This window comes from Grammomys surdaster, unplaced genomic scaffold (genome assembly GCF_004785775.1).
Source record: "Grammomys surdaster isolate TR1022 unplaced genomic scaffold, NIH_TR_1.0 125669, whole genome shotgun sequence".
Lineage (NCBI taxonomy): Eukaryota > Metazoa > Chordata > Mammalia > Rodentia > Muridae > Grammomys > Grammomys surdaster.
In genome coordinates, this window is record NW_021620506.1 from 1,352,911 (window position 1) to 1,367,330 (window position 14,420).

At 43.2% G+C, this 14,420-nt stretch overlaps 1 protein-coding gene across 1 annotated transcript in view; it reads right to left on the minus strand.

Annotated features, from left to right (window-relative positions):
* Positions 1-296: 296 nt before the first annotated feature.
* Positions 297-14,420, minus strand: part of Eaf1 (ELL associated factor 1) — a 14,943-nt gene continuing 819 nt past the window's right edge. Inside the window, exons 2-6 of the mRNA XM_028787487.1 lie at positions 12,144-12,238; positions 9,651-9,787; positions 7,460-7,668; positions 5,407-5,640; positions 297-3,347 (exon numbers count right to left, since the gene is read on the minus strand). Coding sequence (XP_028643320.1) covers positions 3,301-3,347; positions 5,407-5,640; positions 7,460-7,668; positions 9,651-9,787; positions 12,144-12,238 — 722 coding nt within the window. The 3' untranslated portion in view covers positions 297-3,300. The remainder of the gene's footprint in view (positions 3,348-5,406; positions 5,641-7,459; positions 7,669-9,650; positions 9,788-12,143; positions 12,239-14,420) is intronic.

A 14,420-nucleotide genomic window follows, 5' to 3' on the forward strand; every position in this document is an offset into this window, starting at 1 on the left:
CAGGAACAATTCTGGGCCCTGACCCTCATACCTTTTTAAAACCAAAATTCATTTTTTCGTTTTGAATGTTAGATCTTCTTAAAGCTAAGGGGAACTTCATGACTCAAAGATGAAAAAGAATCAAGTTAATACATTAGAGTTATGCATAAAGGATTCTTAACTCTATTTCACATAGATGTTCAGCTTAAAAAAAAAAACAAGACATTAAATATATTGCTGACCTTCATTTTTATTTAAATATATTCATCTTGAAAGAGAGGAAACTACACAGAAAATATTTTATATAAATGTAAACATGCATGTCTACATCAGAATTAAGCAAAATAAATTTTTAGGCACAAGATTTTAAATATCATTAAAGGACACAAGGAATCTAAGACAGAAATAACAAGAAACAAAAACACACAGTTCCTAACACTTGAGTTGGTCTTCCAAGCTACTGGTTAAGGCCTGAGTTTCAAAAAGTTTATGTTCCTTGCCAAGTGGAAAGATCCAGTTTGGCTGTTCTTAATACATATCTACAAAACAATTCTCTTTTAAAATAATTAATAAATATCACACATGAACACACATACGTGTACACACACACACACACACACACACACACACTAACCAGTCTCTCAAAAAAGGGAAGGACTTTGGAATTTTCAAGTTTCCCTATTACTACAGCATACCACCCACAGAGAAAATTATCCTGCTACAGAAATAAACTAACAAGTGGCATTATTACAAATCTCTAGTTTATCTGTATTGCATTTTCCCAATGTTTTTCATAGGATTGCCATGGCATCTCTGTAGAATTAGTCTATCCACCTCACCCAAGTGAACATTGCATAGAGCAAATAAAAGATAATTTACAGACTCAGTAGAGACTTGCATGGGCATTGTGTACATATTTCTAGCTTTGTCTCAATGCCTGGAATGTTTCCCTATATTTACCCTCCATCCTTCACCAGTAGTTGTCTCTGTATCTTCCCCAACCAGAGCAGGAGCACCTGCATGTCTAGTTCCCAGAGTAGGAGCATCTGCATGTCTAGTTCCGTGATGATAGTCCCTGCTTTTGAGGCGCTAATACCAAAGACCAGGTAGGTAGAACAGTAGTTTGTACACACACCAGGGCATACCCATATGTTGAAAGAAATGAAGAGTTTGTGAAATAGTGCCTGAGCAGCTCTGGAGAGAGGTTTAGAGTAGGTAAAGAGGAGGGGACAGCAAAGGCACAGTGACAGGGAGTCCTTTGGTTGGCACAAGGAAACCCCTGAGAAGCTATCTGGGAGACTACATTCTAGATTTCCAAAATAGCTTTCTTACTCTGGAGGGGGAAGCAGAAAGAGCCAGTGAAGGATTTGTGCAGAGAGCAAAAACTGGAGCCATCTACAAAGTGATGTGTGGTGCTGGGTAGGCCAGGTGACTGGGTAGTCTGAGGCACAGAAAGCTCGAGTTATCAAGCCAAGTGCCACATGCAAGTACTTCCTATGGCAACAGTCACTGAGACTAGCATGCCAACGCCACAGTTCTGTCTATACAAACCAAGGCTTTTGGAGAAAAGCAGGGCAAGGGGAGACTCAAATAGGCATTTTTAGTTCAAGTTCTTGGAACCTGCCACAGTTTGAACAGGTTAAGAGCAGTAAAACAACTCAATTCCCACATCTAGTGACAATCCAAGTCACCCAATCATAACCTCCACCTTCCCTGAGCTATCATTTCCAAAGAATTATAAAGCAACTATCAGTTTGCTATAAATAGGTTCCCACCTGCTACGGGACCCATTGAGCATCTCCCAGTGGGCTGAGATTGAGCACAAGGTACGACGTGCTGCTGGGCAACGGCCTCTACCCCATCTCAGCTCACTTCAGCCTCTGTGTGGATCAAACAGTTGATCTATATGATGCGTTGACTGCATAGTTGACCTATATGACCTAAGGCCCCACCATGGACCATTCATTTCCTTTTTAGGTCCAGACCACCTTCCTCCACTAGCAGAGGAGGAAAGGGGTGAGTGGAGAAACCCGAGGAAAGAACAGCATTATTAATATCTTAAAGCAAAGACAGGGATTTCCTAGGATATATTCATTCAGACTACAGAGATGGGCAGTGACACACAAGTCACCACATACTTCCTCAAAGTGGAACACTGACTAGCGACCAGTTTCCAGCAAGAACATTCACTTGGAAATGGCACACGGCAAAAGGCAATCTTGTGATTCTCTTCTATAAAAATAGCCCATCAGACTGGGAGGCAGGCACAAACAGTGGCACAAAAGCAAATGGAGCTTCCAAAGACGGCTCCATACTGCTGCACTCCTGTCAGGATTCTCATTGTGGAGGACTGCTGCAGGTTAATCTGCTCAGAGGTTTCCCACTACATCCCTCTTTGATTCCTACCCTCCTCACATCCTTGGAATGAAGAACAACCTTAGGATGGATCCGCATGAAAGTGAAAGCCTCAGATGAGCTGAGGCTGTGTATCAGCATGGCGGCTGCTATTGTATCTGCTCGCTCTGTCTCAAATGTGCTGGAACTGCCTGAGCCTGAATCCAAGTTGAATGCCAGCAATGCTTTTGTCTTTTGGAATCCAATAGCAAGTTCCATGTAAAAGAATCTGAAGCCAGCAAGTGTAACTCAAAAGAGGAAGTAGTGAGCAAGCTTGCCCAGGGACAGGTGACTGGCCGCTCCTGGCTGTGTGCTTCCCTTTTCCTAGCTGTGCTGGACTGAGCTATTGGAGCTCCAGCACACACACACACACATACACACACACACCCCAACTGACCCAAAGACTCTGCCAAGGCCATCTTCTATGGTCTTGTCAAACTAGGTCACAAAAACTTCCTTACCACTTTGTATCAACACTGTAAAGTGGTCTTACTGTATTTCTATGACACAATTTGAGGATCTCTTTGCTTTCCATGCCCTCAAAAGACTTGTAAGTTTCCTGGTAGAGACCACCCAGCCGAACTGAGGGTTGCTGACTTACTGGCCTAAGAAGATACAGACTTTGAGTATCCTAAACCAGGGTACATTGGTCTGTTTTTCATTAACAATGTTAACCAAATTAAACAGAATTCTGTTAGTTCTCCTATAGATATACTTAAACTCTGAATCAAGAGATTGTTCAAAAATTACATGAGAAAAATCACCCACCACCACCAAGTTAAAGACTGAGTATCTGAGTGCTTCCAGGCCTTCACTCCTATTGGCTCTGATCCGCAACATCCTCCTGTGGCATGCGGTCCCAGCAGAAGAAGCTGGGTCTTGCAGCATGTGTTCACGTACCAGAAAGCAGATTTCAAAAGCCTGGTGCTAGTCATCACTGTCACTGCCAGACTCACTTAGCTGCAGGTCATTTCCTGTGAAAGAAAACAAAAGCAAGCTGAAAGCACAGCCATTAGCGACTTCCCTGTGCTCTACCTGTAACACAGCTCACTGCACTTTAACGTTTTATTTTGCCTTCACTTGAAATACCAAGACTTAAGATTCTTTGGCTCAGCTATCACATCACAGTAGAAGCTTGTTAATCATGGCTGGAAAGATGGCTCAAAAGTAAAGAGCACTTGGTGCTATTGCAGAAGACCCAGGTTTGATTCTTAGCACCTACATGGTGGCTCATAACCATCTGTAACTCCAGTTCCAGGGGATCCAATGCCCTTCCTGGCCTCCTCAGGCATCAGTGCATGTGGAGCAACACATAGAGGCAGGTAAAACACAAAAGATAAAAAGAATAAATATAATTTAAAAATTAAAAAGCAAACAAAAATGAAAAAAAAAACCTTGCTAATTCAATTTATTAGGCAGGAAAACCTATTTGGCTCACAGAAAAGGCTGGTGCAGGCGTACTTTTGAAAAAAAACACTATTTTTATCATGTGCAAAGTACAGTTTGGTTCTGCTTGCTAGAACTGAAGAGGAGCAGCGAAACATACTATTATGTTAATAAATAGCAAGAAAGTATAAATAACATAGAGCATTTGTCAGACTAGTTCACATTAAGTTGATTTATAATTAGATTATTTTATTTTATGTGTATCAGAGTTTGGCTTGCATGTCTGTACACCATGTGGGTGTCTGGCACCCTTAGAGGCCAGAAGAAGAAGTTGGATCCCCTGGAACTGGCGTGGTTGTGAGCTGCCACATGTGTGCTGGGAATTGAACTCAGGTCATCTGCAAGGACAAGTGCCTGTAAACCCTAAGCTATCTCTGTAGCTTCATTAAGCTGCTTTAGAAAAAGCTAAGTAGAGCTAGGTGTGGTGGCTCACGCCTATACTCTCAGTACCAAAAGGCTGAGGCAGGAGAATCACAATCTCAAGGCCAGCCTGGTCCTATGCCACCATCCCAAATACCAAAAGAGCTAAGGAAGAGGCTTCCCATTTTGGAAGTTGAGTGCTAGTTACACCTGTAGTACACTAATACGATGTCCTCTCTGCCCATCTCTGTCCAAGGTACTTATATTACTTTAAATCTCCAGTTTGAACTAGTCAGCTCTTAGGAAGCTCCAGTTTCTTATTTGGTATGTAGGTACCTAGTATTTAAGAGGACTTGACACTTTAAGCTCACATAACAGAAATGGGTACAAAAGAGCCTTAGTTGATACCAGCTGGATGAAAGTGAAGGTCTGTTATTTCCAACTTCTAGCCCAGCTTTTCTGTCTCTGGAACCTTTTCAGAGGACCCATCCCCATCCCAAGGACTTACTTTTCTGACTGTGAGGACAGACTTTCTACCAGGACCTAAACATGCACAGCAGATAGGGCACACCAGGCAAAATGCTGAGGTGCTTGAGGCTGGCAGGTGGAGGGTCGGCAGTGGCCTGAATGGGTGGATGGAGGTCAGGCATGTTCCTCCCTACACATCCACGGCACTGTGTGGCCTGCAAGAAGGCACTCCCCAGCCTGGACTGTCCACAGTGCTGAGACTATTAATGACTGTAACAAGTTCCTCAAAGGAAGATTACCAGGAGGGAGACTATTCACCATGCAAGATTCCAGGGAGATAGCAGAACTGCCCCACTCTGAAACAAAGCTGACTTTATTCTGGCTTTCCTGTCTTTTATCAATTGGAGAAAAAGCTACCCTAACATAACAACATTCCTTCTTTTCTCTTGCCAAAGACTAGGAGGTGTCCAAAGAAGGTAATTAACTTTTAAAGGCCAGGAAGTAGGCAATTGAGGCCTATCTTAAACCTGGTATATGGAAAACCAAAGAGCCTACACAATCAAGTTTAAGCATTTTGCAGAAGTCATAGCCACAAGTAAGGAGAAAAAGAAAGAAAAGACTGGGAGTTCTGGTCCTTCCCAGTCTGTCTACATCAAGACCTTCCCTGTCCCTAAATGCCTAGAGTTGATAGGTTCTGGCACAAGTCAAAAGCTGCATATGGCCCTTCCCTGTCTCAGCTACCAAGGAGGTCACACTTACTGAGTGTGTTCATGAGCTGAGAGCTTCCTTGGGGCCGGCTGGTTCCATTGGCCACTGCAGGCCTGCTATTGTAGGGCTGCTGTTGTGAAGGCTGGGGAGGAGAGGCTGGGCGATTGTCCTCGCCTGCGCTGCTGGAGCTGTCGTCGTCACTTCCTGAGGAGCTCTCAGAGTCGGAGGAACTGCTCCCACTGCTGCTGCTCATCTGCTCAATAATGTCCACCTCAGCCCTTAGCTCTGCAACAACACAACTGGGATGAGCAGAAAACACACCTGCAGCAAGGGGTTTCTACCCTCCCTGCTTCCCAAGGAAGCACACTAAACCCCCAAACCAACAAGAATACCTATTCTGTCTCCAGGGTTGATGGCAATACTGAGTTCACCAAAATAAACAAAAGGCCTGTTTTAGAATGACTCTTCTGTGTAAGAAACACATCAGGGTTATTCATTATTCCCTTAAATAAATACTTTGATCTGGGTGTGGTGTGTGCCATAACCTAGCAGTTTGACACTGAAGTTAGGAAGACCTTGAGTTTAAGACCTGACTGGGCTACAGAGCAAGACCTTGTCACAGACAAAACATCAAATGTGAATTATTGTATAAAACCCCAAGTAAGAGAAAAAGAATAGAAAAGTGTTTTTCTAGCAATTGGAAGTCTGAAGGCTTACTTTCTGTCTTAGTTTCTCTGTCACTGAGATTAAAAACTCTTGACAGAAGAAAGGATTTATTTTGGTTCACAGTTCCAGCCTATAAGGGATGTCACAGAGGCAGGAGCTTGAGGCTGAGTCACTCCACATCACAGTCTAGAGCAGAAGGCAGCTGAAGCTTCTGCTCGTGCCAGTGACTCAAACCCAGGGAATGGTGCATCTTCCTCATCTAGACAATCCCTTAGAGCATGCCCAGAGGCTAAATAAGCTCTCACAGGAGTGCTAAGAGGCGTGTCCCTAAGGACTTCAGATCCTGCAAGCTGACAGCACTAAACATCACAACTGCTCAATGACGAGATTGATATTGATGTCAACAGACTTTCTAAGCCAGAGTCACCCTGGGTCCTTTCTGAGCCCCAAAGAAGCCTGTAAGAAGCCCTGGCAAGGAGGGCAAATAGGGAAACGCCACACCCTCTTCTGATTCTCACACATTTGATCACGACTATGCTTGTCCTGCATTCTTTGTGGATGTCTACCAGAGGTGGAAAAAACATATTTTCCCTAACCATTCTAATGTCCCTGAATACATATGGGACTACCAATACAGCCATAAATTTTTCCTGTCCAAACATCACCATGGCCTTACATGGCTCTGGCCCACTCTTGGTCTAATTCCCATTACACTACAGTGGGAACTTCCACAATAGGAATCTAGAATCAGAGAGGGAAAATGGTCAAGAGCTGCCACAGCTGTTCAAAACTCAGGGTGACTGGTCTATGAGAAGGCAGATTTCTACAGGGTAAGAAAGGCAAACTCCCAGGAACAAGCCTTTAACTCCTCCTGTTTTCTGCTATTAGGGATTGGTTTTGTTCCATAAAACTTATAAATGTGAAATATGCTTAGCCCATAATGCCTGAGAGTCTGGAGGACCAGAACACTCTGCCATGTGGGACGAAAGCCAAGGTAAGTTTGTCTCAAGTCTGCAAAGGAAAGGCAGACCTCTAAGTCCTTCTGGACCAGATTTCATCCCATTGGCCTCAGCCTTTCAGGATTACATGCTTTGAGTCAACAAAAAACATCTAACCCTGGCATTTGTGGAGTTCCCTTAGTAAAGCACTTATATTTGCATATACTGATCAGTACATGAGCCCAGAAGCAGCATGCCTAGAATATTCTTTCTGGCCCCTAAAGCCCGGCAAAGCTTTGGTTGATAGAAATCCTTATTTAAACCCTAAGCTTCTAAGAAGATAGTCACACTCAAGCCACCATTCCTGGATTCATGATAGTCTCAGTCCTCACGAGCTCCGGGGCAGGGAACTCTGTTGAAATATGCAGTAGTGGGCTCTCTGAGCTCCCGAGAGCACCTTGCCCACCCCACATGCTGGCCCACCGACTCTGGCTCTCTACCTCTTTTGATGTCATCCAGCTGGGGCTCAGGTGAGGGGTTATCCTTCAAGGGAGAAGTTTTGGGTCCAGCTGGAGGCTTCGTCGGGGCTCGGAACGGCATGGGTGGAGGTGGAGGGGGCGGTTGTGATGGCTGTGACGGCTGTGGGGGCTGGGGGGGACGAGTAGGCTGCTGTTCCATTCGGGCTTGGATTTTGCTGCTTCCCTCAGCTCTGAAATAGACATTAAATCAAGAGGCAAAACAGCATTTCTCAAGATCACTAAGCACACAGGCAGCATTTGCAGACCCCATGTTCGTTTCCGTGACTGAAAATCTAATCTTTTCATTTTACCACGAGAACGCACTCAACGCTCATATTTCCACTGTGATGGTAGAGTTGATGAAATGACCCTCTGCCTGCAAGGCGCTCATTTCTTTTCCTTTCTAAATCAGGATCTAACTATGTACACTCTGGCATTCAAGATCCTTTAGCCACAGCCTTCCAAGAGCTGAGATTACAGATGTGCCACATCTAACATAAGCTCAGCAAGGAGATAAAACACAGACACAATGTGATTAAGTATGTTTACAAGAAAGTATCATACTATGACTTAAATTCAATATAAAGCTGTAATAATAAATATACAAGTTTCTGGATAAACTGGATTATGAACTAGCCTAATGGTTATTAGCTAAGCATCTATACAAATCCCCTAGAGGTCTCTGCAGGTTCTGACTTAGGAAGTCTGAGATTCTGCGAGTGTAACAAGTACCCAGGAGGTATACTGATAGTCCCCAAATCAGAGTAGATAGAGAACAGAGCGCCGAGGAATATCCCAGGAGTAGCACATTTAAAACAGGCCTTGATACAAACCAACAAAGGGTAGGACAGAAACGGGCACTGTGGGCACTTTGCCTGAGGTGAGGGCTTAGCTCTAACAGTCAAATTAGCTAAAGCACAACTTCTGTAATCACTAGTCTCCAAGAGAATAGAACCTTTCAAAAATTACTGGTAAAGCTTAGGTGTACTACACCTAAAACATACCGGCCCATGATCATCTCAGTAAATGGGGGCTGCTTCCTTTTCTAGAGAAATGAGTGGAAGAAAACCAGAAACAGACGTCAAGTTGTAATAGTGTTTAAAACCTAACTAGTGTTCTGTGAGGAGTGGAGAAGGTAGGGAGGGGAGGACGGGGAGCTGTGATTGAGATGTAAATATATAAATAAATTAATGGAAAATAAAACCCCTTATTTAGGGGACCTGTGATTTAGCTCGGTGGTAAGGGCACAGGCCTGCCATGTGTAAAGCTCTGGATCTGCGCCTCATACCCCCCCATAAGAATCTTAATCATTATCCTACAATGATTACTGTATTACAGTATGTCTATACAATGAACTGACTTTCAAATAACCTCTAATGTCCAACGAACCCAAAAGTTCACTATTTTAGAAATTAGGAAACATTTTTTTGTTACTGTTTCTAAGTTTTTTAAATTACATGCCTCTGCCATGTGGGTCCTGAACACCGAACTCAAGTTGTCAGACTTGGTGGCCAATCCCTTTATCCGTCGTTTAACAATCTTGCAAGGCCACTGCTATTTGTTTTTGTTTTGAGACAGGGTCTCATGTAATTGAGACGAGCTTCAAGCTCACCATGCAGCTGCAGACGGCCTTGAACTCTTGTTCCTGCTGCCGCCAACTCTCAGATGCTGGGCTCAAAGGTATGACACACCACACTCAGTAGGCAAGGTTTTATTTTGATAGTATAGGCACCTCAAATATATCTTAATTTACAAGCAGTAATTTAATGAAGTTATGCAATTATTATTTTGTAATTTTAAGTCTATACATATAAATTGAATCCCTACTTGGTAGTATAAGAGCAATTATTGAGTCTGACAAGATTGGCTCAATTATAAACACCTTGTTCTCCCCAGTGACTTCATGTTTTAGCTCTCAAAAGAATTATTTCTTTTTACTGTATTTGAGGAAAATGTACATTTTACAATTGATGTGTCTGAGACAGGAGTGGCTAATATTACCAATTGAACACCGGGAGCAAGCAGATGTTCATGCCCTTATAAAACTGGACTAAATGCCACAAAGATGGAAATATTTAAGGCTATTCTTTAGGAGAGCACCTGCCAGCACACGTGACCCTAGTTTTGACCTCTACAGTACAAGAGGAAGGGAGGACGCGGAAGACGGCCATACCTTGTCTTCTTGACCTGAATGCTGCTGCTAAGCTTCTCCAGGACATACTCTCCAGTGTCGTGGTTAATGATGAGCACACAGTCTTTCTGATAAGGCCGTTTGTTCCCTTTGAACACCGTCATTGGCGGTGTGGACCCCTGTTTGCCACAAATGTTTAAGTATAAATACACCAATTATGAACAGTCCACCTTTACCAAGGACACTGCTTCATCCAATCCTTCATCAGAGCCACTCAAAAAGAATAAATGACTGATCTGTTTCACTCCTCTGGCTTTCCAGGCAAAAGGAAAGGACAGTTATAGCAAGCACCTGGTTTTAGGCACTCAAGAAATATAGGAAAAAAACTTTAAATTAGTAGGCAAATCTTTAAGAATGTGGGGAAATATTTCAGAGAATAGTAATGATGCACAAACTACGGACAAGTAACTTTGCCCTACACTACACATAGCTGTCACTAGTAAAGTAGGAAATGATCTTTGTATTTCTTTGCAATTGAAGAACCCAGGGCTTCCCCCTCATGCAAACGACCAACACAGCTTTCTCCAAGGGTAGCCAGCCCATCAGCCTGGTGAGTGGAAACTAACCAATGTTAGTCATCACCCAAGCCCTTCAACAGCTCCTCCCATGCTGCTCTCAGGCCAAAGGAAGACATCTTTAAGGCAGCCCCCTGGCTCCACCACCCATCTTTGGGCTCTGTAGTCTTTAGGAAGTAAGAATCTCTAATTCCTCATAGTTTTAACTGGCCTTCTACCTGCTACATTTTGACACTGTCTAAATTAATCGACCTTCTGCTAAGTTCAAATAAGTCTTCTCTGGTTTTCCACAAGTGTTTATTTTGGTTTGGTTTGGAAACAGAGTCTCATGTAGCCCAGGCTAGTCTTATATCCTCTCACCTTGCTTCCACCTCTCAAAGGCTAGGATCATAGGAAAGCATCCTATCCAGCAACTACTATATATTCCTATATTTAAATTCTGGACCCTAAGCTGCACAAAGGAAGAAAACGTACTCATATGGTTTAAAGTTAATTCTTAGAGCCTAGTAATAGGCTAGTACATTTGACACTGATTTAATATTTGTTAAATATAAGATTTAATTTGTTGTTCAGAATTTATAAAAGCACAAACCAAAACAACAACAACAAACTAAATTGCTTGGCTCTTTAGCCCCTTATTGCACAGTAGAAACTTAGGTCTGAAGGGAGTTTAGGGACCATGTGCCTAACCCTTTTGTTTTTCACTTGGGAAACTAAGGTCCAATGGGAGATGATGTAATCTTCCATGGACAACATGTAATAAAAGGAGTTCAAATGAAAAGACTATTTTTCCTCTGCTCAAGGGTTTCCAGGTTTGCTGCAGAGTCTGCATTCTGTCAGAATGCAGTTACAGAACTTTCTGTGTTTGAGGACAAAGCTGTGAAATGTACTAGGAAGCTTCCTGCACGTGGGCAGGGATATTCCAGGTGCATGTGTGTGTACATGTGTGTATATACATGTGTGCGTATATTTACATGCACCTAGAAACGCAACGCTGGCATCAGGCACCTTCCTCAGTCACTCTCCACTTTCCTTTTTTTTTGAGGCAGGGTCTTTTCCTGAACACAACTAAGTCTAGCTAGCCAGCTTGCCCCAGGCAGACCATGTCCTTGCCTCTGTAAACGTAGGCTCACAAGCAGCCCCCATGTCTGCCCAGCTTTTTACATGGGTTCTAAGGCACCCGAACTCCAGTCCTCAGGCTTGAGTACTTCATTTTCTCAAGCCATCTCCCCAGCCCAAAGTATCGTGAGCACAAATACAAGGTCTCCTTTCTGTTTTCCTTTGGCTGAACTGGGGATTGACCTAAGACCTCATACATTCAAGGCAAGCCCTCTATCACTGAGTTAACACCCCAGACTCAAAGTGCTGACCTGAAAAGAGCCTTACAAAGTCTTTTCTTCCAAGTCTTTGGTGCTGTTTTTAACTGAATTCTTCACCCCTAAATTAGCTGGGTGTTCCAAACCTTTGGTTCTTGCCTGGGACCATCAGCCTACACCAGATCCCTTACTAAATATAGAGATGTCACTCTGGCTCCTGGCCTGCCTTCTGGCTGTTCTATGTTCAGGAGCAGCTATACACAGGGCACATAGGGCCCTTTTCTCCAGAAAAGGATAAATGTTATGTGTCTAGCAGAGGGGCCACTGTCTAGATGGAACCTTGCCTACTATATATTAGATGGAGAGGGGAATCAGGAATCAGGACAAAGAACTACCTTAAACTAAGCCCTGGGACACATGAGTAACAACCTATCTGACTCCTAAATTCCTCTTTTACTTATGTTAGCTCTTTAAAAATCTAAAAAAATAAAAAATAAATCAATAGAAGGAAATTTGAAATGTAAATAAAACATGTTAGCTCTTTAAAAAACTAAAAAAGTAAAAATAAATAAATAGAAGGAAATTCGAACTGTAAATAAAACACAAGAGTTTGTTACGTTAGACCAACACTGGAAACAACTTACAGGGATGTGTGGCAGCGTAATGGTCACTTCATCTCCTTTGCCAACCTGAAGCTCTCCTTCACAGGAAGTGTCTATCGATGCTGGCTTAAAATCGTCTAAAAGGAAACAATGAATATTTCCCACTGGGTGGATGAAAATGAAGACTTCTTGGGTATTTTAATTTCAGATTAAATAAAAACAGTTGAGTATTCCTTTATGTGTGTGTTCCTGTATGTGCATAGGTACATGTGTACAAATATCAGCAGGTACCTATGGAGTGCGGCTTTAGATAACCTCTCAGCTACTATGTGTCTTTTTTTTTTTTTTGAGACAGGGTTTCTCTGTGTAGCCCTGGCTGTCCTGGAACTCACACGGTAGACCAGGCTAGCCTCGAACTCAGAAATCCGCCTGCCTCTGCCTCCCAAGCGCTGGGATTAAAGGCATGTGCCACCACTGCCTGGCTTGTCTTGTTGTTTTGAGACAGGGTCTTTCATTTGCCTGGAACTCACTGAATAGGCAAAGGCAGCTGGCCAGTGAGTCCCCAGTGATCCTTCTGTCTCAATATCCCTGGCACTGGGATTGGAACTGTTTACACTGTGGCTTTTTTACATGGGTTCTAGGAATCCAACTCAGATGTTCATATTTTCATAGCAAGTACTTCACAGATTGAGCCAACTCCCCAGCCCCATCATTTAAAATTCTGAAAGGCTTCATCACAGAAAACCTCATATACTTCACTGAGTATCATGAGCCCCAAGTGCTCTCACCCAACTCATTAGTCACTGACTCAGGAACACCTTTACACTCGTCGACTTAATTAGACTATCATTCAAGTGCAGGGGGCTGAAGCTTATATATTCTTATGTTAATGCAAGATAATGATCCCTCCTTTCAGGTAACAGTTAACATCTCACCATCCATAATAAGGTAATTATTAGAACCGTGTGTATAAAAGTAACACAGCAAACATTCTTGACTATAAATCCTACATGAGACACAGCGGGCTACATGAGGTTGATCTCTTTTTGCACAGAAATGTTCAAAAATAGAACGTGCCACATTCAAGTTCTCATTTTGGGGAGGGGAGGAAGACAAAACAACAACAACAAAAAAAACGCATCTGGATAGGTTCAGAAGCAGACTGGGGAACTCCAGAAGCTATCCTCCTTATTCTTGCAAATCACACTTACACAATAGGAATAGCCATCTTACTTCATATTAACCCCACATCTGACTCAAACTGCAGGCCAGATGCACATGTGCAGAATCTCACTTAAACTAATACTGCCCTTCTGTGGAGGAAAAAAAAAATAGTCAACTGGGAAATGACAATCTTATCGTTTCCCCAATACTGTCTCTCTGCAACAGCTGGGTCTGCTGTCAGTTCGAAGCCAGATGCAGCGGTGTGACAAGAGGCCACACAAAGATGGAACTTTAATATCGAACACACCCCCTGCCTGTGTGTTGAGTCACCTCGATTAGCTCTCATGACAAAGCAGGTCTTAACCCATACTAATGCTACCGGAAACCCGAAGCCTGTGAATCACAGAGGGATGTGCTTGGTCAGCCAAGTCTTGACTCAGGACACACAGTGGAAGTACCCCTCTCAGAGTCTATAATCATGTAGAAAAGGGCCCAACATAATGACTATTTCCACATTCCTTATGCTGCTGTTTTCCTTTTCCAAACATAGATCAGGCTTTAACTTATGGCAGACGCACACACTCTAGTTTTACTCTTCACCCACAAGTGAGTTGGCCCAGAAGTCAAGGTGGTGTAGGTGATCTAAAGACATTAATCTCAGCTAGATGCCGTGAATTAGGTCCATATTTTCATCACTACAGAGGCTGAGGCAGGAGGACTGCAGTGTGTTCAGTGCTGGCCTGAGTTATATAATAACTTCTAGGCCAGCATCACTTAGTGTAAGACACTGTCTCGAACAGCAACAACAACAAAGTCAATGTCAAAAGAAGCACATAGGAAGAGAAAACCTTATGGGTGGCACGAAGAATGCAGATTCCCTGGCTGTGGGGGAGACCAAAAGCAAGAGGAAAGGAAAGCAAGGAAAGGAAAGGAGTGGAGTAAGCCGGGCAGTGGTGGCACATGCCTTTAATCCCAGCACTTGGGAGGCAGAGGCAGGCGGATTTCTGAGGTCGAGGCCAGCCTGGTCTACAGAGTGAGTTCCAGGACAGCCAGGGATACACAGAGAAACCCTGTCTCAAAAAACAAAAAAAAAAGAAAGAAAGAAAGAAAGAAAGAAAGAAAGAAAGAAAGAAAGAAAGAAAGAAAGAAAGAAAG